This window comes from Peromyscus californicus, unplaced genomic scaffold (assembly GCF_007827085.1).
Source record: "Peromyscus californicus insignis strain IS unplaced genomic scaffold, ASM782708v3 Scaffold_21__1_contigs__length_65335640, whole genome shotgun sequence".
Lineage (NCBI taxonomy): Eukaryota > Metazoa > Chordata > Mammalia > Rodentia > Cricetidae > Peromyscus > Peromyscus californicus.
Window position 1 is genome coordinate 38,770,302 of NW_026294514.1, and position 27,801 is coordinate 38,798,102.

Genomic DNA, 27,801 nt, shown 5'->3' on the forward strand with positions numbered 1-27,801 from the left:
TGTCTGGGTTACGTACTGAATTCCCACACCATTCTATGCTATAGAGTGAAAAAAAGAAAAGGAAAAATAATAAAAAATGAAAAATAAAAAATAATAAAAAGTTTAAAAGCAAACAAAAACACTCAGGAAATGACAAAGTCATTGTATCTGAGATCACTCATCTATCTTTAGGATTTCCTAAAGATAAGATGGATAGTTGGCTAGGGAAATGGCTCAGCAGAGGAGGGAAGATTCCCAGCTCCCACATGGAAACCAGCTATAACCCCAGTTCCAGTGGACCCAAAGTCCTCTTCCGGCCTCCGAGGGCCTCAGGCACACATGTGATACACAGGCATACTTGCAGGCGAGACTCCCATACACATAAAAAAACAACGTTTTAATTTAAAAAAAGGTTTTGGGCTGGAGGGGTGGTTCAGTGGTTCACTGGCTAAGACTGTACTACTCTTGCAGAGGTTCCAAGTTCAGTTCCCCGTAGGTATCTTGGGATGCTCGTGACTGCCATCTCCGAGGACACCTTCACTTTTGTGCATGTACCCACAGGCAAACACATAAGCACATATATTAAAAAAAAGAAATGTAACTTACTTAGTAAAGTGCTTGCCTCCCATGTGGGAAGTCCTGAACTTGATCCCTAGTTCCACATTAAAAAGAAATAGGCACAGGTTTGGCGCCCTAGCGCTTGGGAGGTGGAGGCAGGAGGATCAGAAGTTTAAGGCCACCCTCAGCTACCTAGGGAGTGTCAGGCCAGCCTGGACTACATGAAAATCTGTCTTTGAAGAAAAAGAAGACAGGGTTTCTCTATGTAGCTTTGGTGCCTGTCCTGGATCTCACTCTGTAGACCAGGCTGGCATCCAACTCACAGAGATCCACCTGCCTCTGCCTCCCGAGTGCTGGGATTAAAGGCGTGCGCCACCACCGCCCGGCGATTTCTTCTCCTTAAGAAGAATACACATGTATGTTATGTACTTTTTAAATATGTTAGAGGGCTTTCAAAATGTAAAACTAAAATGCAATATACCAATCTTTGTACGTCAAGTACAGTAAATAATATATAATAGATGCCAGAGTTTTAAAATCAAGTTTTAAGGTTGAAGTGTAGCCCAATGGTCAGTGTTTGTCTAGCACCAGGGAAGTCCTGGATTCAGCCCCCAACACTACAATAAATAAGTAATTAAATAAATATTAAAAAAGCCACACTTATTCACGTAGCTTGGAAGGGAATAAGCATTCCTGTCTTTCAAGAAAATATGAAGGGCTGGGTAGCGGTGGCGCACACCTTTGATCCCAGCAATCAGGAACCAGAGGCAGGCGGATCTCTGTGAGTTTGAGGCCACCCTAATTTTACAGAGTGAGTTCCAGGACAGCCAGGGCTACACAGAGAAACTCTGTCTTGAAATAACAAAAGAAAAAAGAAAATGTGAAGGAATTTCCTTGGCTTCTACAGGACACCCTGTGGAGACAATTGATTACTCTCATTTACACGCACACCGCTGGACTGGAAAGCCTTCGATTAACTAAGTTCCTGCCTTTCGAGGAGCACACTGACTCACTCACTCATTTATTAGTTTATTTCTGATGAAAATGACGCAGCCCTATTTCACACATCATGATGCTGAGTCTATAGAGATGATAATGTTTTTAATTTTTTCACATTCTGATCACCTACTCCCAGGCTACGAAAGCATTTGTTCTCGCTTCCTGTAAGGGGCAATGAATAGTTCCCAGTGCCATTAGGGGTTCACACCGGCTAATGATTAACCACCACCGGCTCTTGGACAGAGAATCCAACTGGAGAGCCTTAAACACAGCAGACTCTCACTTCAGATCTTTGCTCAGGAGATTGTACGAATCGAACACAAACAAGACCCAGACTCATACACTAGTAGAGACTGGTGTGTAACGTGTAATCCATAGGAGGATTATTACTCAGTCGTTACAATGGCATGATGGTATGTTATAGGCCCCACTCCAGCCTTTTGTCTCATGGCACCTCCAGAGGTAGCCACCTTTAATACTTTCTTGAGAATCATTCCAAAATATGCATTCAAAGATGTTTATGAAAAATGACTTTGTACTGTTTTTACAGTGTGTGTGCGTTTGTGTGTACAGACAGTCATGGGCCACATGGTGTGTTTCATAAGACTGAATAGTCTTGCCAGGTGTGGTGGTACACACCTTTAGTCCCAGCACCTGGAAAGACAGAGGAGGATATATTTCTGTGAGTTCCAGACCAACCTGGCCTATGTAGTGAGTTCTAGACCACCCAGGATTACATAGGGAGATCTGTTTTAAAAAAAAAAAAAAAAAAGTGGCCCAGTGACATCATGCCCATTTTGGATAAGGACACTGCATGATGTCCGCATAATGAAATCACCTAACAACCTGTTTCAGAAGGTATTACCATTGTTAATTGATGATCAGGCTGACTTCCTCTACCTTGTGATACATCGGCAGCAAATTATGTCATTTTTTTTTTGTTATTTGGATTATTTTTGTTAATTTTTTTGTAAACTTCTAACCTGTAGATTCATTTGTCAAACTTTAAAAGTATTTGTGTGTGTGTGTGTGTGTGTGTGTACACATGCATGTGCCTGAGGAGACAAAGAGGGCATCAGATCCCATGGAGCTGGACTTCGGTGGTTTTGAGCCTTCTGATAAAGGTGCCAAGAACTGAACCAGGTCCTCTTCGAGAGCAAAAGGGCCCTCACCCTCCCAGTCATCTCCCCAGCCCTCCTCACTTAACACCAGGTTGTTCTTACAGCTGCCTGAGCTCCTTTTTTTTTTTTTGGTTTTTCGAGACAGGGGCTCTGCCTCCCAAGTGCTGGGATTAAAGGCGTGAGCCACCACCGCCTGGCTTGCGTGAGCTCCTCTTGAACTGACGTCTGTGTCTCCCGTGTCTGTAACCATTACTCTGGTTTCCTTGCACTTGAGAAAGTGAACAAACAAAAACGCTTTTTTTTTTTTTTTTTTTGGTTTTTCGAGACAGGGTTTCTCTGTGTAGTTTTGGTGCCTGTCCTGGATCTCGCTCTGTAACCCAGGCTGGCCTGGAACTCACAAAGATCCGCCTGGCTCTGCCTCCCGAGTGCTGGGATTAAAGGCGTGCACCACCACCGCCCGGCCAAAAACGCTTTTTGACAAGGTCTCAAAAAGAAAAAAAGACAAAACAACAAAAAAGGGGTTGGGGATTTAGCTCAGTGGTAGAGCGCAAGGCCCTAGGTTTGGTCCTCAGCTCTGAAGGAAAAAAAAAGTCCACGCTGCCCTAAAGCCCCCTTTGCTAATTTACATGAGCTGTAGCACTGGCTGGCGGTTGAAATACAAAACGGAAAAATAACTTATTTTATGGAATTTGCTTTGAATTTAAGGAAGACTCGGGGAGAGCAAATGTCACATACTCTTCTCTGTCAGAACCTCACCGGGAAAAGTTGCCTCTCTCCTCCCGTCTCCCTTGGTGGTCCTCAATAGGGCCTTCATAGTAAACCTTGGACGCACTTCCTGTTAATTTTATTCCTAGATACTTCGACTTATTATAAATGGTTCCTCTACAGCGATAATATGATAAAAACATGTGAATGGATTAACCTTCGGTGAGAAGGAAGGAGAAAGTTAAAGACTCTTGGGGATGGTTCAGTAGCTGAAAATACTTGCTGTGTAAACACGAGGACTCACCCATGTAAAAGCCAGGTATGGCTGTGGGCGCCTGTAACCCCGGAGTTGATGGGTGGATCCAGAGAGCCTGGTTGCAGAACCCTCAAGTTTCAGGTTCAGGAAGGGACCCTGTCTCAAGGGACTAAGGCCAAAAGAGAGAGAGAAAGATACTGCTCTGGCTTCCCAACATGAAGCATGTGCACCCTCACCCCCCCACGTACACACACGGAAAAGTGAACAGAAAAAGCACACGGGGTAAAAATCTAGTAACTTCCAGCATGGAGATCTTGGTGTCTCTGATCTTAGGTCAAACTTGGACCTTCCAAAATGACAGGATTTCCTTGACAGCCAGGCAGTCCATGCCCAATACCTTGTTTTATGTCTTTTAGCTACATCATACTTGAATGTGTTGTTCGAGTTATCTTGACTTTAAGAAAAATATAATTTGGAGACTAAATGAGAGCGTTTAAATGTTTCAGAAGCTATGAAGCACAATGAAGATACCAGATGTTGAAAGCAGCTTGGTGGTGGCCCACGTCTTTAATCCCAGCACTGGGGAGGCAGAGGCAGGCGGATCTCTGTGAGTTGGAGGCCAGCCTGGGCTACAGAGTGAGTTCCAGGACAGCCAGGGCCACACAGAGAAACCCTGTCTCGAAACAAACATGTTGAAAGCAAAGGATAAAGACTGGGCTCAATGAGTTAGTTTTTTGTCTGTCCCCTAGATTCTGAGGGCCATCGTTGGAGGAAAAGCAGAGATCTCGTACCAAAGGTGGTAAGAGATCATTTATTCTGAGCCGAAAGTGACCGTGGCCCAGGGAACCTGAATTTGGGTGGACCTCAGAGACATGGCTGCACGATGGCCGTTGTCACAAACTAAGCTATAAAGGAATGCACCAGATACCTTGGTCCCCACCAAGGGAGGAAGGTTAGGGCAGCACCGGGAAAGTCTCCAACACTGATGGCGTCTGTGGCCGCTGAGTTGGTGGTCTGCTATGTCTGTACCTTCTAAAGATTTTAACTGAGAATCAAAAGTAGGGTAGGTGATGATAAATGGCTATGGACGGGACTAGATAGATACATGGGGATAATTTGGTTCTGGATCCGTATCATTCCAACTCTCTCCCCAGGACGTTTTAATCGCACCACCAGTCCACAGAAACAACACGGTGTGGCTTTTTCAGGGAACTTCGGTCTAAATCACCCAGGTAAATAAAAGTGACTTCTACTGTGGGATAAGAACGGGTGGGGGGGTGGGGATTGTGCTGACTGGTAGAAAACCACCAAAAACAAACGCAGCCAGGCCGGCTACTTACACTCATACTTGAAGAGAATTATCCTGATAATGTTGATAAACTCACCCCGCAAGATGGCTGGCTGGGGTCACCCTCCTTGGGGGGGGCGGGGGCTTGAAAAGACAATGGTGAGCAGCCAGAGCTCCTCAGACCTGAGATGTGACAAGGTGATACAGGTCCCCAGTGCGGTGTTTGAAGCCCAGCAGCCTGCATATTTTATAAATAATACCCTTGCTGCTGAGCTGCAAGCCAAAGAGATCCGATGACTAGGTGAGTCAGCCTTCCCCCCGACCCGGTCAGGCACCTGATGGCAATCAAACCTAAGTAGCTGTCCAGATGAAACCAACCCCTCCCTCAATCGTTTGACAGGCCTGGGGCCAATAGTAACAATTACACTTACGGCTACCGGCCTCTTCTCTCGGCCTTCCCAAGTCTGCGTCCTTTGAAATCTCTGCCTGCTCAGGGTCTGCAGACCGCGACAATTAACTTGTCTTTTTTTTTTTTTTTTTTAACAACTCTGCCTGGCTTAAGGCACCAAACGGGACGGCGTGTATCGCAAAGAACATAATAAACACATACATACTGATGGGAAACGTTTATCGCTAGGTTGTTGAGAGCACAGGGCCACCTCTCGGTTGAACTTAGGCAATTTCGATGGAGAGGCGTTTTAAGAATCCAGTAAAATAACACGTGGCAACAACAACTAACCCCGAGTCAATTGAATCAGTGACGCGGAGAAGGCCCCGAGACGCTGAGAGGGACACAGCCAGAACTGAAGCTTGTTTTTCTGCGGGGCAGACAGCGGATGTGAAAATACTGCGGGTGTTGCGAGCTCGCGTTGGGGGGTCGTTTGCCTGTCCCGGAGCTGTTGTGCAGAGCGGGCGCACAGTCCTTGCAGGAATGCCAGGCTCCTAACGAGCTCGGCTCCGGCCCCAGGGGTGGGGTGGGGTGGGGTGGCGGTGGGGGAGGGGCACGGCTCCAGCTGATCACAGAATCCGGCCCGCGCGTTCCCGCTTCCTAACGGCCTCGAAATGATTTACACGAGCAGAAGGTGTGCACTGGCGGGCTCCAGCTGGCCTTCGCGTCACGGTGAGTTTCATTCTGCCATTTCTTTCCCCTCCCCCTCCTCCCCTCCTCGTTTGAAAGCGGCTTCTGCTTCCCTCTCCACCCCTCCCCGCTCGCCCTGTAAAGTTTGTTTTCAAACCGTCCACCCCGGTTTCCCATCTCTGTGGCCGGAGAATCGCCTTCGTGAGCCAGGCCGACTTGGGAGCAAAGAAAAGCTACCTTGTGTACATAATGAGCGGCACCGCGTGGCCGCGGATAACCGCCGCCGCCGGGGAAGGAACGTTTCGGCCTCGCGCCGCCGCGGCTGGCTTTCGCCGACCCGAGGCGGGTTCCGTCGAGCGGCCCCGAAGCCACGGTCCCAAGTTAGCAAACAAAGCGACTAAGCAAGCAGTCACCGCCGGGCCGGGGACGGGACTCCTGCCACTCACACGGCCCAGCTCCTCCTCCTCCTCGCGTCTCTCCTCCCTCCTCTCCAGAGTCCCCCCCAACGGATGTGAGCCACCAATCCCAGCCACAAACAACCCTTCAAAAGCAGAGAGAGGCGGCCCTCCAACGGGCGCCCCCTCCCCGCACCACATCAACCCCGCACCGGGGCGCAGCGGCTGAGTCATCGCCAGCCAGGTCCCGGAAAGCGCTGCGCCCCGGGCGGTGGGTTCTCCCCTGGACACGGTCCTACAACCGCCTTCTGCGCCGATTTCCGCGTGTGCACTCTGCAAACCACCGGGGGCGCGCGCCGGGTGGGGGTGGTTTTTTAAGGTTCCTGCCTTACCGGGGACGCTTCGCGCAGTTGGTTCATTTTGGGGGAAAAAAAAAACCACCCAAGCTTCTTTAACGTTGCGTTTTTAAACGCGCTCCCCGGAGGGGTTGTCTTTGGGAAGGGGGCGCGGCGAAGGCTTGCTTTAATTTCCAACGTCATCGTAAACAGACTCCAAAGTCTAGCGGGTCATCCTGTGGCCGCCTTGGTGTGACTCGGCTTTAACCTTGTTTTCACCGGGATGCCTCCTGCCGGATCTCCACCGAGGTCACAAAACCAGAACAGCCACAGAGCCAAAACTGGAGACAGCCAGCAAGCAGCACTGACGTCGCTGCTCGGCTTATTTACGTTTGGGGTTTTTCTTCTTCTTCTTCTTTTTTTAAGTAATGGGGAAAGTCTTCTGTGACATGTGACAGTTGGTTTGCTTTGCTTTTTTTTTTTTTTTTTTTTACAATCGGGCGTAAGTGAAAACTAGACCCAGAAGTGCGGGCATGCGCGTCTTGAAGTCAGCCAAATCAGCATCTGGGTTGTATTTGGGGAGGGGGTTATTCAGCATGGAACGCCTATTGGAGCTCCCCTCTCAAGCAAAATAAACCAATAGGAACGAGTGTGTACTTAATGGCTAGTTTCTGTTTGAAATACTGAAGGGTGGAGGAGGGTATCCTCTGGTGGGGACTGCAGCCCACAAAGTAGACACTGTTTACCGAAACGGACGAGCAGCTCCGGCGTGATCACCCCTCTAATATAAAGGCGTAGCTGCGGGGGGTGGGGGATGGGGGTGGGAAGGTGGTCGCAGCGGGGCGCAAAGTGTGCGCCCCGGTCGTCCTCCAGCCGAGACATTTAAAGAGCATGTGAGCATGACAAGTGTCTATCCGCAACGTGTTAGATTTCGAAACTGCCTTGCAATCCAATCCGGAACTCAGAGCCCGGGGGAACAGACATTCGCCTAGTGTGCCTGTGTCTGTGTCTCATCCTCCCCCCACCCCATACACACACACACACCTCCCACTGTCAAGAAGAGTCCACGAGGAGAAGGGTGCGCCGCGCCGCGCCCGCGTGTCAATGGCAGCTGCGCCTTCTGGAAGAAGTTGGTTCTTGTCCGGAATACTTTTCCTCTGGTGCCCCACCCCTTGAATCAGAAGCCGCTGCCTCTTGCGGCTGGAGCCGGGACAAGTGGAGTTTGGGGCAGCTGTCAAAAACAAGGGTGGGGGTGTCCTTTCTTCCCTGGGGTGGACAAAGGGGGAGAGGAGGGGGTGTCTTTAGCCCTCTCCCCATCTGTTGCAAACTAAATGCAAACTCTTACCCGGGAGGAAAGGCCTCCCTAAGGAGACACTGGTGTGGCCGCCGAGGGCTGAGGGATGGGGACCGTACTAGTGCTACAGGCAGGCGGGCATGACCCTGTTTGTGGGCTCCGCCACCCCGGAGAGGGACCGGTGACCGCGGCCCCCCGGACCAGGGCTGTTGAGCTGGAAGGTGCGGGGGAGGGGCAGAGGAGCGGCGGGGCGGGCGGGCGGGGGACTGGGCGGGCGGCTGGGGGCGGAGGCAGGACCTCCTGTACCTTCCCTCTGCTCTCTCACTCTGACAGCGCCGAGGTGCGCGGAGTGGAGCGGGAAACAAAGGAGTTGAGTAGGGAGGGGAGTGAGTTGGGCCAGGGAGAGCCCCCGGCTGGCTGCCAGAAGATCCTGGCTGGAGGAAGCCCAAGTGTCACTTGAATTCCAACCCTGGGAGCCAGCGCCTGGGACCCAAGCACCTTGTTTAGCAATAGTGGCTGGAATACTCTCCTGTAAGTTACCAGAGCGCCAGTAAAGGAGGATCATCGCCCGCCCCCCCCCGCCACTCCGACTGCTGGCCCCTAGGAACCCCAGCTTCACCTCTCGCTGGGACGCGAGTTCCAGAATGAAAAGCAAAAAGGGTAAGGCTGCGGGCGGGCTGTGAGCTCCCGAGGCACCAGTGCGGGACATGTGCGGGCCGCGCTCGATCGGGGGCACTGACTTGGTGGACTTTTCCGCCCGGTGGCACCCGGGCTTGGAGAGGTGGCCGTTCTCTTTGTTGAGGCTGTGTCTCAAATGGCAGTTGCTGTTCCTTTCCTTCTAGACACAACACGAGGGGCTGTTGTGGGGAGACAGCCTCACCACGCTGCTGGCATGTTGTCAAGAAACACGCTCAGCGCCTTGTTTGTGCGCCTCCAAGTTTCATTGTCTTCGTTGACACCCCATGCTCGGCCCAGCCGCGTGGTTTCTAGTGCTGTTTCTGGGACAGGGTTTGTGGGGTGGGTGTTTAAGGAGACCCTCACACCTCGCTTTTCCCTGTGGGGGGTCGTTGGCGCATTCCAGCCGCCTTACCTTTTGTCTAAAAGTTCGGTTCCGGGTGCTCTCACTGCTCACCATACCCTGGTACTGTTTTTAGGGATGTGGGTTGTTGTTTTTTTTTTTTTTTTTCACTGTCAAAGGAATGTGATCCCGGACCCACACATGGTCTTAGGGTGAGCATAGCCTTGGAAAGCTGGACTTTTAAAATTACTAGCTTCTAAAAGTTTTCCCACGATGAATTTAGGACAGCGTGAGCTGTTAGAATACCAGTACCATGCAGTCAAAATGTGTCCAAGTGTGACAAGCAGGCTTGGTTGTAAGTGCAAAGAGCGAGACTGTCATTGTTTCCACCAAGCTTTACAACTAAAACTTGCCGTCAGTCTGATTTAAAAACAAAATACACAGGGGAGGGGGGGAAAAAAAAACCCCGAAAGGTCAAAAGCCTGTGAAGTCCCTTTTGAAGCTAACTTTGGAGTCCCTGACTGGGAGGTCCCTCGAGTGTTCAGTCGTGGACTAGAGTTGGCTTTTCTGTTGTGATTTATGTGGAGTGGTTCAAAACAGAAGTTAATCGCTTGGGGAAGCTGGCGAGAGGGGGGCGCTGCTGCGCATGCCCAAGAGCTTCCTCGAGTTTGTTACTCCACATTCTTTCAGACCCCGACCGCGGCTGCAGTTCCAACGACCGCAGTTCCAACGGAACACGGTTACGGTGGCCACCGCCGCACACACCCCCCCCGGGGTTCCTCCCCGCTCTCTGCCTTGTAGAGTTGTGCCGATGTAGTTCCGTAGGAGACCCTGAAACTACGGAACTCATGAAGACCCCGGGTACTTGGTTAAGTAGGCCTCCTTGCCCATCTCCATCCTGGGACAGTGAGAGCCGGGGCGCTTAGAGTTGGGAAGAGTTTCACTGAATTCTGGGGAAAGGCTTGGGGATCCTCTGCAGAGTCCTGTCACCCTTTGACTGACAGATCTAGACCGGGTGGGAGGCGTTCTGTCCCGACGGCACCTACATGAGGGTGTTTCGGTTTTGAGTGAAACGCCAAGCTGGGTTTCCGTGGGTGGGGAGGGGGGCTGACTACTAGCCTCCCACTCAGGTACCACCCTCCTGGGTGTCCCCTTCCACAGATGCAAGGTCTGGGGGAAACATCAGAGGTCCCCAGCCCAGGGCGCGTGGGTCCCGCAAGTCAATCCCCAACTCGTGGAAACAATGAACGGTGACGTGTTGGAGGGGAAACTTCGCTGCCGCCGCTTCAGAGCTTCTGGTGGGGAGAGAGCGGAGACTGCTGAGGTTGCCCCGGGCTCCTTTCCCTTTTTAGGCTTCCCCAGCACATGGTCTGGGACGGGGGCAGACCCCCGAGGCGGTGAGCCACAGCACCGCCCCATTTCGGGTTCCTTAGGGACCACGGTCCAGCTCAGTTGCTAACTTGAACGGTTAGCAAGCGGGCTTCAGTAAGGGTTGAAGAACTCCAAAGAACAAAAGCTGCTTGCTCTCTCTCCTCGGGCTCCTCCCTCTCCTGCGAGCCTCCACTGCCCTGCCTCCTCCTGCCTGAGACTACCTGGGAGGGGAGGGCAAGCTTCCCTGTCCTTGGGCCAGGACTGCTTAAACCTGTCCCGCCTATTGTCCGCCGTAGGAAAGTCTGAACATCCTTTCAACTTTCCTTAGAACAAAGACTGGTCTGATAATAAAGTGCCTTCATAGAAAGCCGAGACGGCCCGAAAGAGCTCCAAAAATGGCTTCGGAACAGGCTGGAAGGCGGCTCGACTAGGAACACCCCCAAGTGTCCTCGCGGGGTCTCCAAGCCTGTTGAATCAGTTTAGGACTGCGCTGCGCTGTGGGTTTAGTGACTTGGGTGTGAAGTTCCATCCGAGTTACTTGTCCGAAGGGGAGACTTGTTAAGTTTGTTTTTTCTTAAACTTTTCCTTTGATCTTTCCCCCACATTCTTTTTCTAGTCTCCATTCGATCTTTAAAAATCCAAGCTCTCCCACCCCCAACCTCGATGTTTCAGAGCTTCAGAAAAAGAAAGTGAAGAAGCAAGATTTGCTTCTTAGAGCCATGGGATCCACAGGCCATCTTGTGGCTTTCTGAACAACATTTCCTTGTATGTGGGTAGAGTAAGAGGCTTGTGATTCTGTCCCACACCCACCCCTCTCCCTCCCCAACCGCATTTTTTTTTTTCAAAGTGTAAGCAAAGCAAGACTATTGGAAACAAGTCCTGACCGGGAAACTTTTAAAAAGTTCTGTTACAGTAGGAAATGAGTAACAAGGAAAAAAGCCTTTGTTTTTCCAAGTCGAGCCACGATCGGGTCGGGAGGGAGTTTTAATGGAAGCAGCCCTGACAGTAGCAAACGTGGTCTAGCAGAGCTGAACACATCAGCTGGCGCGCCCAGGGCCAACTTCCTGTTCCTTCAGCCTTTGTGCATGCTTTGGAAATACTTGTAAAGAGGGCCTGGCGCTCTCTCTCTCGCTCTCTCTCTCTCTCTCTCTCTCTCTCTCTCTCTCTCTCTCTCTCTCTCTCTTCTCTCTCTCTCTCCCCCTCTCCCCCCTTCCTCCCTCCTTCCCTCCCCTCTCTTCCTCCTTTCCATCCATCCTCCCTCCCTTCCTTTCTTTTTTTTCTTTCTCAAATGAACAGGGGTGGCAGTTTGGTGTTGGCTAACTGAAACCTGTTTTGTGTCCCTAAACCTATTCTGAAAGATCGCGCTTCTTGTCACACCCGAGGGATCAGATCAAAGGCCAGACTTTAGGGGTTTTTTGTTTCAAGCACTTTGTTATTACCAATTTACAGTTGGGAATTAACTGTTCAATGAGCATGTTTTCACACTTTTTCCCTCCTAGATTTAAAAGGAGGGGGCAGGGAATAGAGTGTCTGGCTTTTCTGAAGTTGGGGGAGTTGAAGCAAATTGCTTTATTCAAATGCTTTTAGTTACCCAATTAACCTGGCATGTTTAAAAGTGAGATTTCCTTGGTTATCAAAGCAAATGTGAAACAGGAACTCATTTATAATCGAAGGGTTTTTTTTAATGGTTTTTCACCCAAATTTCAATATGGGACTTTTAAAATTGCTCAGATTCTGTATAAGGATATCACTTTCGGTTTTAAAATTGCCCTTTCTTTAGACTTTTTCTTTCTCGAAATATTAATTGCATCTTTAGGAAGGGACCTTCAATTGTGTGGCAGTTAAAAATGGAGGGTTCATGTGGTTCTTTCTGGCAGTTTGTTAAGCCTTAAGCTACAGTGAATTTGCAAAATCATCTGCCTCTTTTGTTAGAACTTGCTTTTACTTTGTCTTTGTTGGATTTGGGCTTTTCCTGTAGGAATGCCTTCTAGCATCTTCTGCCCCCTGCAGTCCAAAGCTAAAAATGTGTCAACAAAGTCAGTCTGCTCCAGGTTGTAAAAAAAATTCTTTAAAATTCACGGAGTTGGTGTATCACTCTGAAGAGTATTGTTTTTATTTCCTGGATCAGTAAAGGGACTCAATTAAGATTGAATAAAAAGCTATACAAAAGCTTTAAAATGATACATCTTTGAAAACTTTTCCCGTCAACCAGAAACACAGTTTCATAGATTATAAAGTTTACATTGCCCGACTTGTAGGAGTTAATGGCATTTGTTGGAGAAGACTTAAAGTTCAAAATAATGTTAAAATGTCTGCAAAAGTCCAGCTGGCTTGAATTGTCACTGAACTCTGATTTAAATACTCTGTAGGGTTTGGGAATTCTTAGCATTTCTGGTAGGATTAAAGTATTTACCACCAAAATGGCTTCCTTTGGGGGTTGCATATTCAATTTTCTTTGTCATGTAAGAATTAAAGACTGATGGGTAGGGTAGCACTCTGAAGTTCATATCTAATTGACAGGTTAAGGGAACATCCAAGTATATAAAAATGTACGGTGCTTGCTTTCATACAAACCTTTCATGAAAGGAAAAAATGTATTTATTCACTGGAGTATTGTCTCTAGTTAGCAGTGACCTTAAAGACAGGGTAGTGAAGTACATTCCCGCACTGCCCAGCACTCTTCCTGTTTCGAGTGTGATGATTTACTCCCTTCGAGTGCAATTTGTCTTTTCTAAGCATCATGTTAAAAAAAAAAAAAAGTTAAAGCTCAGTTGACAAGAGCAAGAAAGACTGGGGATGAAGTGGGTGAGTGTTTATAGTCTGACCACTCCCCAGGCCTTTCTATGGGGACCCTGTCCAGACTGAAAACTTCACACTCTGTAGTTGAGAAAACACAAGGACATGGAATAGTCTAAACAAATGAGCTTTGAGATGGTTACCCTGCTGATAAAAGTGAGTGACAGTGGGCCCTTGTCCTTTCTCAGGCATTGTTGCAGCATCCGGCAGTGAGACTGAGGATGAAGACAGCATGGATATTCCCCTGGACCTTTCCTCTTCAGCGGCCTCTGGCAAGAGAAGGAGGAGAGGCAATCTGCCCAAGGAGTCTGTCCAGATCCTGCGGGACTGGCTGTATGAACACAGATACAATGCATATCCCTCCGAGCAAGAGAAAGCCCTGCTCTCCCAGCAAACACACCTGTCCACACTGCAGGTAAGGGGTAAGCCAAAGGTTAGTGCCAGAACTGCACCCCTGTGATGCCGGAGTTCCACCACCATGGTGTGTTCCTAGCGTATGCATATGCTTTTTTCCCTTACCCTTAGACGGTTTATAGCATTCCTGTGTGTCATTAAGCTCTTCCCTAGTCTCCTAGTCCAGAGAGAGAGAAACAGGATCTTTCCATTTGAAGCTTTATAGTGTGAAAAGCTAATAATTGGCTATTTATAGAGGACAGAAACACTTGACACTCATCTGACAGGAAGCATTTCCTTCAGTGCCTGAAAGACCCTGTGCAAGGTGTATTGGAAAGGAGGTTAAACCTTACTCTATTGCCCAGGAAACTGGTTTGATATTTAAACAAGGACAGAACCTCAGTGAGGTAATTCGTGTTATGTCTGTTGACACAGTCATTTGAACTGAGAGAAATCAGTTACTGGGGGGTGTGGCCTCTTTTATACAGGAAAAGCTTCCCTGTAGTTGATTAACTTAAATGCTAGGGCAGTAGGTAGGAGGTTGAAACAGACTTAAAGGTGAACCTTCCTTAAAGTTATTTGCAAGTATTTGAGATTTTATACCTTTTCCCTGCTTCCGTGACACATCCAAAGCACATTTGTACTTGTGACGGGCTGACGTGGCTTAAATGCCTTGCAATAACTTGCACATCCCGAAGCCTTTTCTTTTCTTTCTTTAATCATTTGCTGTTGTTGGGCCCCTGGCATGCCAGGCAAACGTTCTACCATTGATTGAACTACTTCCTCAGTCTCAGATAAGCCCTTTATGCCTCCTTGAATTTAGAGCGGGAGGTCAGTTAGGCACCCTACATAGGATGTTTTCAGAACCTGTTTGTCAAGTGCATGGAGAAAGTGTTGAAGCAGATCCCTGTGATTTCAGGTCTGCAACTGGTTCATCAACGCCCGCCGCAGGCTCCTCCCTGACATGCTGAGAAAGGATGGCAAAGATCCAAATCAGTTCACGATTTCCCGCCGTGGGGCCAAGATTTCAGAAGCCAGCTCTGTGGAAGCTGCCATGGGCATCAAAAACTTCATGCCAGCTCTCGATGAGAGCCCGTTTCATTCCTGCACAGCTGGACCCAACCCAACCCCAGGGAGGCCAGTGTCTCCCAAGCCTTCCTCCCCGGGATCCGTTCTGGCTCGCCCATCAGTGATCTGCCATACCACTGTGACTGCACTGAAAGATGGGCCCTTCTCTCTCTGCCAGCCGGTCGGTGTGGGACAGAGCACAGATGTACAGCAAATAACAGCCAGCAACTTTACAGACACCTCTCTCATGTACCCAGAGGACGCTTGCAAATCTGGACCGAGTCCAAACCCTCAGAGCGGTCTTTTCAACACTCCTCCCCCTACTCCGCCGGACCTCAACCAGGATTTTAGCGGATTCCAGCTTCTCGTGGATGTTGCACTCAAACGGGCGGCAGAGATGGAGCTTCAGGCCAAACTCACAGCTTAACCCTTTTTCAGACAAAACAGTGCTCCAAAATAGGGTCCTGATTGTCAGGGTGATGGCAAGAGATGCATTATTTTATATATTTTTCTATTAATATTTGCACATGGGATTGCTCAAACGAAGCTTCCTGTTACTGAGATGTCTTCAATGGAATACAGTCATTCCAAGAACTACAAACTAAAGCTACTGTAGAAACAAAGGGTTTTCTTTTTAAAAATGTTTCTTGGTAGATTTTTCATAATGTGAGATGGTTCCCAATATCATGTGATCTTCTCCCCACTCCTTTTTTTGATGTTTTTTTTTTTTTTCAGACTGTGCAATACTTAGAAACCGTAGTGTCTTTCTATTTCCATGTGGAACAGGATGCCCACATACAGTCTAATGAATAAACATTCAGTTTTTTTTTAGATTCAAGCAAGTATGAATCTAGTTGTTGGATATCTTTTTTTCATGATGTAATAAAGTATTTTCTTTAAAAGTTATTGCAATGAAGAGTATTTCTTGAAGGAAGCACTTAGGAATATGGTACACCCATGAGCAGGAAGTTGGGGGCAGGGAGGAGTGTGACTTAGGAGTGTGTCACTGCTTTGAAGAGCTGTGGACAACAAACCAGTATGAATAAACAGGATGTGTGATATTTACTCTTGAGTGGAGGGGGAGCTGGCCCTTCAGTCTTTGCTTAGAGATGAATGGCAAATTGCAGTGAGGTATCATTGCTCCCTCAGTAATGAGCTGCCGCAGCTTTCAGACAGGCCAGTGTTAAATGAAAGACTTCAAGCCACTGTTCGTAGGTTAATTTTTCACAAGTAAACAGTACAAGCAATTTTCATACGTCTTTCTAAGATTTGTTCTGGTGGTACAGGTGGGATAGGCTTTTGCATTTGAGTGCCGCACTCATTTGTAGAGAAATCACCTTTGATACACTTGGAAAGCATGTTCCAGAACGATAGTGTGACCAGGAAAGTACCATCTATGATGATATTCTGAGTTTATTAAACTTTCCACGGTCATAAGTTTGAAAAAAACGGTGCCACGTACAAGTGGCGTTTGTTGGGATAGGAAATTACTTACAAAGTCGTGTTCCTTTGTCTTGTCGCATGCCACAGACCCATTCTTACAAAGTCATGCTTAGTGTGAAGTTCCTTTGTTGTTAAAGCCCTGTCCTCTGTATCCCACGGCACCAACTCTCCAAAGTTTGAGGGTGCATCCCAGCTTCTGTGTGCCGATTTTAGCCAGTAGCAAACTCTCACACAGTGAAGCTGACCTACATGTGGAAGCGGCCGCTATAGAAAAAGATAACACTCCAACAGTTCCCTTGTAAGTGAAATAGAAAAACCGGCGGCGGTGAACACCCAGAAGGGTAACGAGATGAAGGGAAAGTCTGTCAGATGGTTACCTGACCATAGTACAAACGAAATGAAGGTGGGTAAGGAGTTGTGCTTACGTCAAAGCTGGGTCAAAGGTCACTAACCTTGCTTTAAATCTGACCGCCTACCCACGTTAAGGTGTTACTCACACATTAAAAACAGTGAAAAGAACCCAAAAGATAAAAAGCTGGGAGGGAGGTAACTCAGGCCTCAAGGGATGCACGAGGCCCTGGCAAAAAAAGGAGCAAGGTTAAGTGTCAATGAGACCCAAAGCCCATGTTTTATGCAGTTTTCCTTATTTGAGCTCCTTATAGATCCTAGTTATCAGTAGCTGATACAGAGTAAACACAAGCCATTATGTTGAAACATGTCATTCAAAAGCTGTCATGTCAGCTGGGCATGGTGGCACACCTGTGATCCCAGCATGGAAGAAGCAGGAGAAGCCTAAGGCTGAAGCCATCCTGGGCTACTTTTTGTTGTTTTTTGTTTTTGTTTTTGGGTTTCTCTGCGTGACAGTCCTGGTTGTCCTGGAACTCAGACCAGGCTGGCCTGAAACACAGAGATCCGCCTACCTCTGCCTCCCAAGTGCTGGGATTAAAGGCGTGCGCCACCACTGCCCAGTTACCTGGGCTACTTTTTGAGACCCAGATTTACAACAAAATTATTCATGGGGCTGAGGAGTAATTTAGTCGGCAGGGTGCTTGTCTAGCGTGCAGACGACCCTGGGTTCTGTCTCCCATAGACTGGACAAGATGGCACATATAAGTCAACCCAGCCTATATTCAAAGTTACACTCTGCTACGTGGGGAGCTTGGCCAGCCTGGGCAACTTAAGACCCCCGTCTCAAACTATTTAAAAAACCAAATAGAGAAACAAAACAAATAGAAATGATTCTTCTGTGTCTACTGTTTGTTTACGTGGCACAGGTTTTCATTTGTTTACTTTTTTACCATCTCATTGGGTCTTTAATTTAGTCTGCCTTTGAATCAATGTGTTTGGTCACTTTACACCTAATCTCTTTCCAGCACCATGCCCAGCCATCTGTTGATAGATTTGTAGTCTGTGTGTTTGTTTTTTCCCTCCCTTGTATGACTTCATTTTTGCGTTATTTCAGTTTAATTAGTATTATCTAGTATTTTGTCTTTAGTTTTTTTGTTTGTTGTCAGTCATGAACTATACTGTCAGTTTATTTGCTGTGTTTTTTGGAGACAGTCACATTAAGTAGACCAGGCTGGCCTTGAACACATACATATCCACCTGCCTCTGCCTCCCAAGCTCTGGAATCAAAGGCATTCACCACTGCACCCAGCTGTACTGCCAGTTTCGAGTGGTTGTTGTGGGTATTACAACGTGCATCTTTAGTTTATTGAAGTCTCCAGTAAGTTCTGTTCACCTAATCTCCTGCTTTGATTTCCTGTGTCTGTAAACATGCATCTGTATACAGTGAGCTTGATGATCCAGATAGAAGTTTCGCTTAAAACAAACCAAAACCTTGAGCTTGGTCTGGCTTGGTAGAATATGCCTTTAGTCCTGGCACTAGAGAGGCAGAGGCAGGGGGATCATTGTGAGTTCCAAGCCAGCCAAGGCTGCATAGTGAGACCCACTCTCAAAATGACGAAACAAAACATGAGCTTTGTGGGAGACAAAACGTAATAATACTGGTTTAGCATTTCCAGTGTCTTCCATTCTTTCCTGTAGATTCAAGTGACATCTATGTCATTCCTTCTAAACTGGAGGACGCTCCTACAGGAGTGGAGTGTGAAATGAGTCAATTCTCAGCCTCCCCCATCCCACCCTCCTCCCCCGGAGAGAATATTTTATTTTTTAGTCAACTGAACGTCATTTCACTTCTGTCTTGGAAGGGTACTTTCACTGATGGAGAATTTTAGGTTGGTATTTGTTTTCCTCCGTCCCCATTGTTTCGGAGGAGACACTTGCGGTCATTCCTTTTGTCTTTTCCTTAATGGAGTGCATTTCCTTGGCTGGGTTGTTTAGTCAGTGGAACTCTGAAATGACTAGGTGGGATTTTCTTTTGTTTTCATTCATTTTTGTTGGTTTGCTTTGCCTTGGAGTTCACTGGACATCTTGGATGTGTAAGTAAAATCAGTGAAGTTTCAGCCATTTGTTTTTTGTTTTGTTCCGTTTTTTCAAGACAGGATTTCTCCTGTAGCCTTGGCTGGCCATTCATTTTTAAAATACATTTTCTATTTTCTTCTCTCCTAAAATGCCAATAAACTTATATTAGATCACCTGAGGTTGCCTTACATGTTTATAAGGTTTATATATTCACTATATTTCAAATTCAGTAGTTCATCTAATTATCAGCTTACTCTTTGTCTTCAGTCTGCTGTTGGGTCTATCTGGAGTCATTTTGTTATACTTTTTATATACAGATTCCCATTTGCTGGAAATAGAACCCAGGGCCTCACCCATGCTCTGCTGGTCCTTTACCATTGAGCTGCCCCCAGACTCCCATCTCACCTTGTAGACCAGGCTGGCCCCGAACTTGAAGTGATTATCCTGCTTTTGTTTCCTGCACGCTGGTTAAAAAGGAGTCCACCACCACACCCAGCTTTATTCTTGTTTTTGAAAAGTCATGTCTATTCTGTTGTGATCACTGACTTATTAATTATGTATTATTCCTGTGTAAGCTCTCTCTTTCTCTCTCTCTCTCTCTGTCTCTCTCTCTCTCTCTCTCTTTCCTATTTGTGATGTGTATGTAGGCCGGAGAATGAATGACATTAGGTGTCCTCAATCACTTTCCATTTTATTTACTGAGCAGGTTTTTTTTTCCTGAACCCGGAACCTCTCCCACCACTGCCCTGAGGATCACCAAGCCCGAGTGCTTGGATTACAAGTGGGCTGCTATGCCCACCTAGTTTTTACGGTGGATGCTGGGGTTCTGAACTTCAGTTCTCACATTTGCATGGCAAAGCTTTATCCACTGAGCCATAGTCTTCCCTCCCAGGCTATTTATGATTAACAGCCTTCAAGCACTTGTCTGCCAATTGTAATGTGTCATGAGAGACTAAGTTTCTGTTGGCAGCCTTTTACTTCAGTAAGGGGTCAACTTTGGGGGCCAGTAACTTTTTTTTTTAACTGTACACCAGACATTGTGGATGGGACATGAGTGATGAGTCAGTTCGATGACATTCCTCTAAAGGATTAATTTTTGTCTTCAGCCAGTTCTCGTGGTTGGATTAAACATCATGTTGTAGCTGAAGTCTGGACCTACTCTTTCACTGCCCTGCAGTGGGTTGAGGGTAGTGCTCTGCCCTACACAGACTGAGACTTGCCCCTGCAACTACAGCATTTCCCAAGGTCTTCCTAACTCTGCTATTTTGTCCACCCCAAGTCTTTCCACGACATCTTTAAAAAAAATATATTTTCAGCCAGGCGGTGGTGGCGCACGCCTTTAATCCCGGCACTCAGGAGGCAGAGCCAGGCGGATCTCTGTGAGTTCAAGGCCAGCCTGGGCTACCGAGTGAGTCCCAGGAAAGGCACAAAGCTACACAGAGAAACCCTGTCTCGAAAAACCAAAAAAATAAATAAATAAAATAAAAAAATATATATTTTTAGAATTTACTTACTTTATATCCCTGAGTTTTTTGCCTGCATGGATGTAGATTCTGCATGAGCGCTGGTCCTCTGGAGACCTGAGCCATCACTCCATCCTCTTTCCGTAACATCTGGTCTCCTGACTCCCTAACCTTAAATTCACCATCCTGCTTCCAAGGCTAGGATTATACAGGCTTGTGCCAGCATGCCTGACTCAATTAAATCTTTGTTAAATATTTTGTTCCCAGTTGGTAATTGTTAACCTTGAATGCCATTAGTCTAGAAAAGACTACACCATTACTGGAAATTAGAACGTTACTGTCCCTTTAAACTCAAAATCAGTGGGGAGAGGGAGGAGTGGGGCTGGGTTGACTATCCCAAGCTGACTTAGACAAATTCTCCTATCTCAGCCTCTTAGTACAGTTGTTCATCACCCCAACCAAGCTTAAATCTTTTTTTTTTCTTTTTTAAAGATTTATTTTATAAATAATTTGCCTATATATGTGGTCTCCAAGGGTTTCAGAAGAGGGTGTCGGATCCCCTAGAACTGGAGTTAACAGACAACAGTAAGACATCATGTGGGTGCTGGGAACTGAACTCAGGTCCTCTGCAAGAGCAGCAAGTGCCTGCTGGGCAGTGGTGGTGCACTGCTTTAATCCCAGCACTTGGGAGGCAGAAGCAGGCGGATCTCTGTGAGTTCCAGGACAGGCTCCAAAGCTACACAGAGCTGTCTCAAAAAACAGGGTGGGTGGGGGGAGAGGAACAGCAAGTGCCGTTAACTGCTGAGCTGTCTCTCTGGGCCCCTTAGACCCTTTATTTTTGGGGTGGGGTGGGGTGGGATGTTGGTGTTCGGACAGGGTTTCTCTATGTAGCCTTGGCTGTCTTGAAATTCACTATGTAGAATGGGCTGACCTCACACTCAGAGTCCGCCTGTCTCTGCCTCTGGGATTAAAGCCATGGGCCACCACTCCCAGCCACCTTAGTCACTTCCTTGAATATTAGAATCACCTTGAAAGTTTTAAAAACTATTGTGGCCAGGGAATGGGAACTTTTTTCTTTTTTAACTTTCTATTGATTATATCTTATAGATGAGTCTGGGAAACCTCTGCCCTGAATAATTCCTAAATTAGCCGTAGTTTCTTGAGATAGTGCTACATGTAGCCTAGATTGGCTTGGCATGGAAGAGGCAGGTTCATTCTAAAGTCCCGATTCTCCTGGGTTCCACCTTCTCCTTTTTTTTCTCTCTAGTTCTCTTCTGCTCAGTGCTCAGGACCAAATCCCACCTTGTGTTGGTTCTGCGGTGTTCTACTGCTGAGCTCAAGTCCCACACCTTGTTTCTCTCAGGAGTTGTCTGTACTCTTGGGTCTGGCTTGGTAGCACATACTTTTAACCCCAGCACTCTGGACGCAGGGGGACGAGGCAATCTGTGAATTCAAGGCCAACCTGGTTGTATAGTGAGTTCCAGGCCAGCCAGGGCAGGGATACACTACGAGAAGCTGTCTATAAAGGAAAAAAAAGGTTGGCCCTTCTCTTTCCAAGCTATTTTTTAAAATGTACTTCGGATAATAGACAATTTTGGAAAAAATATATAATTTGATGTAGAATTATTTTGTAACCCAAGTCAGTGTTTTTCCTTCCTTCCTTCCTTCCTTCCTTCCTTTCTTTCTTTCTTTTGATTTTTCGTGACAGGGTTTCCCTCACTGTCCTGGAACTCGTTCTGTAGACCAGGCTGGCCTCGAATTTAGAGATCCACCTGCTTCTGCCTCCCTAGTGCTGGAACTAAAAGTGTGTGCCACCAATGCCTGGCTAGTTAAAGTTTCAATATAAATTTGCTGTTTGGCACTGGACTCATGAGACAGGATTCACGTGGTTGTTACTGCCTCAGAAGCCAAGCCCCTACTAACCCTGAAACCACTGCAAAAAGGTAACATTCCTTTTTATCTAACCCCACCCCCCAAATGAATATGTATCTCTGGAACATGGCCAGAGAACAAAAAATACTATGTAGAGATCCGAGTTTTAGATTTTATTAAGCTCATTAACGGGAGAATGTGTTGAGTATTGACCTCTCAAAATCATGACCTGTAATTAAAAATAGACTGCCCTGTGGGCTGAATTTTATGATTCGGAGGCTGAGAAGAGAATGTTCAACAACTGCGTGGCAGATGAAGGAAAGGAGGTAGCTTGGGCCAGTGGTCACAGCAGCAGAGCCAACAGACAAGGGAAACATGATAAATGGATGAATAAGGATAACAAGTTTAACAGAGATTTAACAAATGTCAAGGAAATAGGATTTCTGAATGAAGTTGTTTTATAGACACTGATAGCCTGTGCAACCCTGGAGGTCGCGTGTGGGTGACTTGCACATGACTCAGATCCCATGATGGAAATTTACTCAGCTCTAGGAGACTGTTGTAGGCAGACATTTAGCAAACAGCATTTACAGGTAGGTAAAACGAAACCGTGGGGAGATTTCTGAAGACAGTTGTTACCCTAGGAAGCGTGACCAGCTTGCTTTCTGCTTTAGAAAAAAAATTCTCAAGCTCCATTTCACTATCTTCAATTTTTTTTAATGTGATGTGTGTGTGTGTGTGTGTGTGTGTGTGTGTGTGTGTATGTGTGCCTGTGTGGGCCACCCCACATATATGGGGATCAGAGCACAAACTGTGGGAGTCAGCTCTTTCTTTCTTTCTTTCTTTTTCTTTTTCTTTCTTTTTTTTTTTTTTTTTAAGTTTTTTGAGACAAGGTTTCTCTGTGTAGCTTTGCGCCTTTCCTGGAACTCACTTGGTAGTCCAGGCTGGCCTTGAACTCACAGAGATCCACCTGGCTCTGCCTCCCGAGTGCTGGGATTAAAGGCGTGCGCCACCACCGCCCGGCAGTTCTTTCTTTCTAATGGAACCTGGGTCATAAGGCTTGGTGAGGAGAGTCTTTACCCACTGAACCGTCTCACTGGCTCACTATTTATAAATAAAATTACTGAAACTTGAATGTGTTGACATTTGATAAGATCATTCTAATTTATGGTATTGGGATAAATTCAGCTCTTGTCTGAAATTACTGCATATACACATATGCAATAATGGATAGGATATATATATCCGAAAGGTATGGATTCTCATATAAATTTTAATGTGAAATCATAAATTGAAATAAAACAAGGACAGTTGCTATTCTAGTTTTGTTTGTCTATTGTCACCTGGCCTAATCATATTTTAATGCTTTAAGTTCTTTCTAATGAATTTCGATTTGAAATTTATTTGAATGATTCCGTAAAAAGCAGATCTATACTATTGTTTCCCTTTATCTACCTTTCTTAGGGTTTCAGTTACTCATGGCCAAACAAGGACCTAGACTATTAACATGGAAAATTCAAGAAATAAACAACTCATGTTTTAAATTCTGTGCTGTTCTAAGGAGCATGACAAAATCTCATGCCTGTTAGTCACTTGGTAGCCACATTAGTTCCTGAATGGACGGATGGCGTCCAGCGCTAGTGTTCATAAGGCAAAGATGCAAGTGTAGTGAGCCATGGTGGCAATTAGCATATGCCCAAGAGTGGTTTACAAAGATCGTTCTGTAAGTGAAAAAGTGAAAGTTCCCAGTAAGGTTAGAAAAAAAATCATATCCTGTAGTTGGTCAGATCTAAGGGAGATCAAATCTACCTGTGACATTGGAGGAAGGAAGCAGAAGTTCACGCTGATTCTGACTGTTTAACCTCAAACTGCACATGGTCCATGACAAATACTTAGTTAAGATAAAGGGTGATACCTGTGCACACATAATTTGGAAAAAGCAATTATATGTGATAGGATTCAGTACTATTGGTGACTTCGGATATCCAACAGGTGTCTTGGAATGTACACACCTCAAGGGACACTACTTTAAGACGGCTGCCAGTTCGTGATGGTTACTTGGCAGTTTTTGACCTATCCATGATCTGAAAGCAGTCAACTCATACTTCTGATCCTAATGGTTTCCAGGCTGGTGAGGACACTGTCGTGCTGAGCAGCCACAGTGAGTCACAGCTCTCACTTAGATGAAACAAATGGTACCTTGATGTGCAGCACTGTGTTGCTATACAGGTTTTGGATACAGGTGCTTGGGACGTTCAACATGTTATAGCCTAGGTTTATGGCCCCGTCTCAAAAACAAAAGGTGCTGGAAATGTAGTTGAGTTTGAAGGGCAAGGCTTTGGCTTCCCTCCCCAGTAAGTACAAACAACCAAAACACCACAAAAGAACAAAAAAGATAGGCCATACTAAACTAGATAAGTGGGGGCTGGAGAGATGGCTCAGTGGTTAAGAGCACTGACCTGGATTCAATCCCCAGCACCCACATGGGAGCTAACTCTAACTCCAGTTCGAAGGGGACCCGACACCCTCTACATACTGGCAAAACACCCATACATATAAATAAAGTAAATCTCTAAACTAGATAAGTGTATTAAATTCCTTTTGGAATTAGAATATTTTCAATTTATAGCAGATTCATCTGGTTGTAATATCATTATAAGTCAAGGAGATAAGTATTACACAGACAACGTTTTATCCCCAAGACCATGTGCACAGCAAACTACACAATCCAGAACATCATTTATTTAATATTTTCCAATGAACAATCGATATGTTAATTAGCTCAATCCAATCATTTCACAATTTATACCATAGATCAAGATGCCACAAAAAAATGGTTTTTTTTCTCACAAGTTTTGTAAAGTCTTTATAAACTTCAAAATAACTTTTAATTGTAGAATTTTTCTAGTATCTTCTGTAAATCCAGGATAGCAGTGAAATGTCAAATTAAGAGTTGGGGGTGTGGCTCAGTGATCCTGCACTTGCATAGGGTCCAAAGTTCAATTCCCAATACTACATATATTAAACATAGAAACAAAGTCAGATTAACTTATAAGCAACAGTATAATATTTATTGAACACCTTATATTGCCATTTATTACATTATTGTATTTTATTGAGTACCTTATGTACACGTCGTTTAGACTTCACAGTTTAGTGGGAGGTGTTACTACTGTACAGGGGGAGGAAGCCGACTCCCTTGAATTTAGCTTGTCTGCAGCAGCTGGCTGTAACTGAGTGAGCCCTCATTCACCAGCGGATTCCGCAGATTCACACCGTGTGTGCGCGCCGGGCCGGAAATCAAACGACCTGCAGAGAGAAAAACAAAACCAACAGACAAACAAAACCCTACACTCTCAAAGATTTTGGAGTTGCCTTGGCAAAAGATCGTTTACAAATTTTCTAAACGCCTCTATTTTTTTGTTGTCTGTCAAATGACCCCCTCTCCATTTCCTTTTGGCCACACCTGCTTCTTGAGCAGACTCTCCGGAGGCACTGATACATCCTCTGGGTTTCCTAAGTCTCATGAACTACGTAGTCTGGCAAAATGAACTCCTTCACTGTGCTCTTTGCTCTCAACCAACTCAACTGCTCAATCCTTTTTCTTTCCTAGGTCTCAGCTCTCTGAGCCCACAACCTTCCCCCCCCCCCCCCCCCCCAGTAAGTTTCTGGTTTTATTTTGACCCTTTAATTCTACTCATTTTTTTCTGTTAATACTGCGGCTTTTAATAGAGATGAGGAGACAGCGGTGCGTTAGAAGGGTCCGGCAAGTTTATGATAAAACCCCTCCCTCTCTCTCCCAACCCCACCGCATCCATCTACTTTTGAAAAGGGGATGTGCGTTACTTAGAGCCAGGGGGGCTCAAGTGGTGTAAAGACCAACTTCAAAAATAAATAAATACCTCCGTGCAAAGAAAACAGACCACGCCTTTCCCCTTCCGACCCAGACAGTCCCGGAGCCATCAGCCTGGGCAAGCTTTCTGAAAGGCTCACCTCCGGACAAGATGAGCCGGTTTGCGGCCGCGCGGCTCTTCGCGGGCAGGTGCTGCGCGGCTCGCCAGCTCCCTGTTAATTTGAGCCCGCCGAGGGACCTTTGATCAGGGCGCTCGCTCGCAGCCTATGTAGGCTTCCCGAGCTGGCTCCGGCGACTTCAAAAGAGCTGTAAAGCGGACTGTAATCTCGGCCTTCCTGTTTCTGCGCCTGCCCCCTGGGTGCTCACACAAACGCCCGGCTTCCCACAGGACCATTGTCCTCTGGTCCTGCTCTGTGCAGCCGCCGCCGCAAACCCTGTGTGTGCCCGCTTGCAGGGGGCTGGGCCGCTCTGGGACTCAGATTTCGGGCCAGAGGAGGTCCCGGTTCAGGTTCATTTGCTGGGATGTGGAGGTGGGCATGTCACTTGATGCTCGCTGGCCGGAAGCTGGATGTGAAAAGCCATCAGTTTGGGGAACTCTATACCAGGGAGGCAGCTTTTTAAGTGCAGTGCACTTCCACAGACTGGCAGTGGGCTGAAATGTTGATCCATAAACTACAACAAAACTCCTGACCAACACAGTCAGCCAGCCAGCCAGCCAGCCAGCCAGTCAGTCAGTCAGTCAGTCAGTCTGTCTGTCTGTCTACCTACCTACCTACCTACCTACCCACCTCTCTATCTATCCATCCATCCATCTATCAGTCAGTCACTCAGTCTGTCTGTCTACCTACCTACCTACCTACCCACCTCTCCATCCATCCATCCATTCACCTACCTACCCACTTACCTGTCTATCATCTATATCATCCCTGTGTATTTTGAGACAAAGTTTCCCTTTATAGTCCTAGCTGGCCTCAAACTCTACATCCTCCCTCCCTCTTCTCCACTGGCGCATCCTTTTTCCTCTCGAATATTAGTCCCCACTTGCCTTTGGACGTTCATTCTCTCTCAAGGCCCACATAATTTTGGGTTCTGGGATCTTAACTGTATTCGGGATTCAAAAAATGACTTTTCGAAACTGCACATTTATTTTGTGTGTCAAATGTGCATACCTTGGCAAGTGTATACAGGTCAGAGGACAACTTGAAAGGATTCTCATCTCCTGTAGGGCGCTGAACTCCGGTCCTTGGGCGTGGCAGCAGCAGGTGCGTCTACCTTCGGAGCTATCTCCCTGGCCCTGATCTATGGCTTATATTACGACAGCACAGAGGAAAAAGAGAACTAGACCAGTGTGGCTTAAGCAAGCTTTTGGTTGTGTTTTTACAGTACCAGGGCTTAAACTCAGGACTTGGCTGACATGCGGCAAAGCTTTTCCTGCTGGACTACATAGAGTCTTCTAAGTAAACTATTGAGAATCTTTGAAAAGCTTGATTTCTTTATCTTCCATTTGGTATTTATTTTTATTTATTTGTTTATTTATTTTTTGTTTTTGAGACAAGGTTTCTCTGTGTAACCGCCCTGACTGCCCTGGAACTCGATCTGTAGACTACAATTTGGTATTTATTTGGTATCCCTCTCCCCTACCTGAAAAAAAACAAAAACAAAAACAAAAACCACTAAACTTCAAAGTTGTTGAAAATCACAGAAGGTAAACTGAGGTCTCTTCTGAGTATCCTACCTAAGCTGGTCAAAGGGAGAAATTGAAAGCAAATTAGAGGTTCTGCCATGGAGTGACCCACCCTTGAGTAATTAAGAACTGGGATTGGGGGCTGGAGAGATGGCTCAGTGGTTAAAAGCATTGGACCCAAGGACCAGTACCCACATTGCAGCTAACAACTGACTGTAACATCAGGTCCTAGGGATGCAACACCGTCTTCTGACCTGTGCACACACATGCAGACCAAAAACTGGTACCCATAGAATAAATAAATAAAAGAGCTGGCTTTGATCTGGGGCCAAACTCAGTGGTAAAGCTCTGGCTTAGCGTGTAAAAGTCCCCACGGTAGGTCCCAGCACCAAAAACAAAACAAAACGA

General features: G+C 46.5%; 1 protein-coding gene and 1 long non-coding RNA gene across 4 annotated transcripts; one reads left to right on the forward strand and one right to left on the reverse strand.

Annotated features, from left to right (window-relative positions):
- The first annotated feature begins 5,507 nt into the window (after positions 1-5,507).
- Tgif1 (TGFB induced factor homeobox 1) lies at positions 5,508-15,560 on the forward strand. 2 transcript variants are annotated; one of them, XM_052750108.1, is made up of 3 exons: positions 5,508-6,026; positions 13,382-13,608; positions 14,506-15,560. In XM_052750108.1, the coding sequence occupies exons 1-3, from the start codon at positions 5,969-5,971 to the stop codon at positions 15,079-15,081; spliced, it is 861 nt and encodes a 286-aa protein (XP_052606068.1). In that variant the 5' UTR covers positions 5,508-5,968; the 3' UTR covers positions 15,082-15,560. The 2 variants fall into 2 exon arrangements, with proteins under 2 accessions (XP_052606068.1, XP_052606069.1); XM_052750109.1 differs by lacking the exon at positions 5,508-6,026 and adding an exon at positions 8,316-8,668.
- A 9,045-nt stretch (positions 15,561-24,605) lies between these two features.
- Positions 24,606-26,426, reverse strand: LOC128117360 (uncharacterized). 2 transcript variants are annotated; one of them, XR_008220795.1, is made up of 3 exons: positions 25,850-26,426; positions 24,980-25,165; positions 24,606-24,868 (listed from the first exon to the last, which is right to left on the reverse strand). It is a non-coding gene; the product is annotated as an uncharacterized LOC128117360 (long non-coding RNA). The 2 variants fall into 2 exon arrangements; XR_008220796.1 differs by having other exon boundaries at positions 25,759-26,426.
- Positions 26,427-27,801: the final 1,375 nt, after the last annotated feature.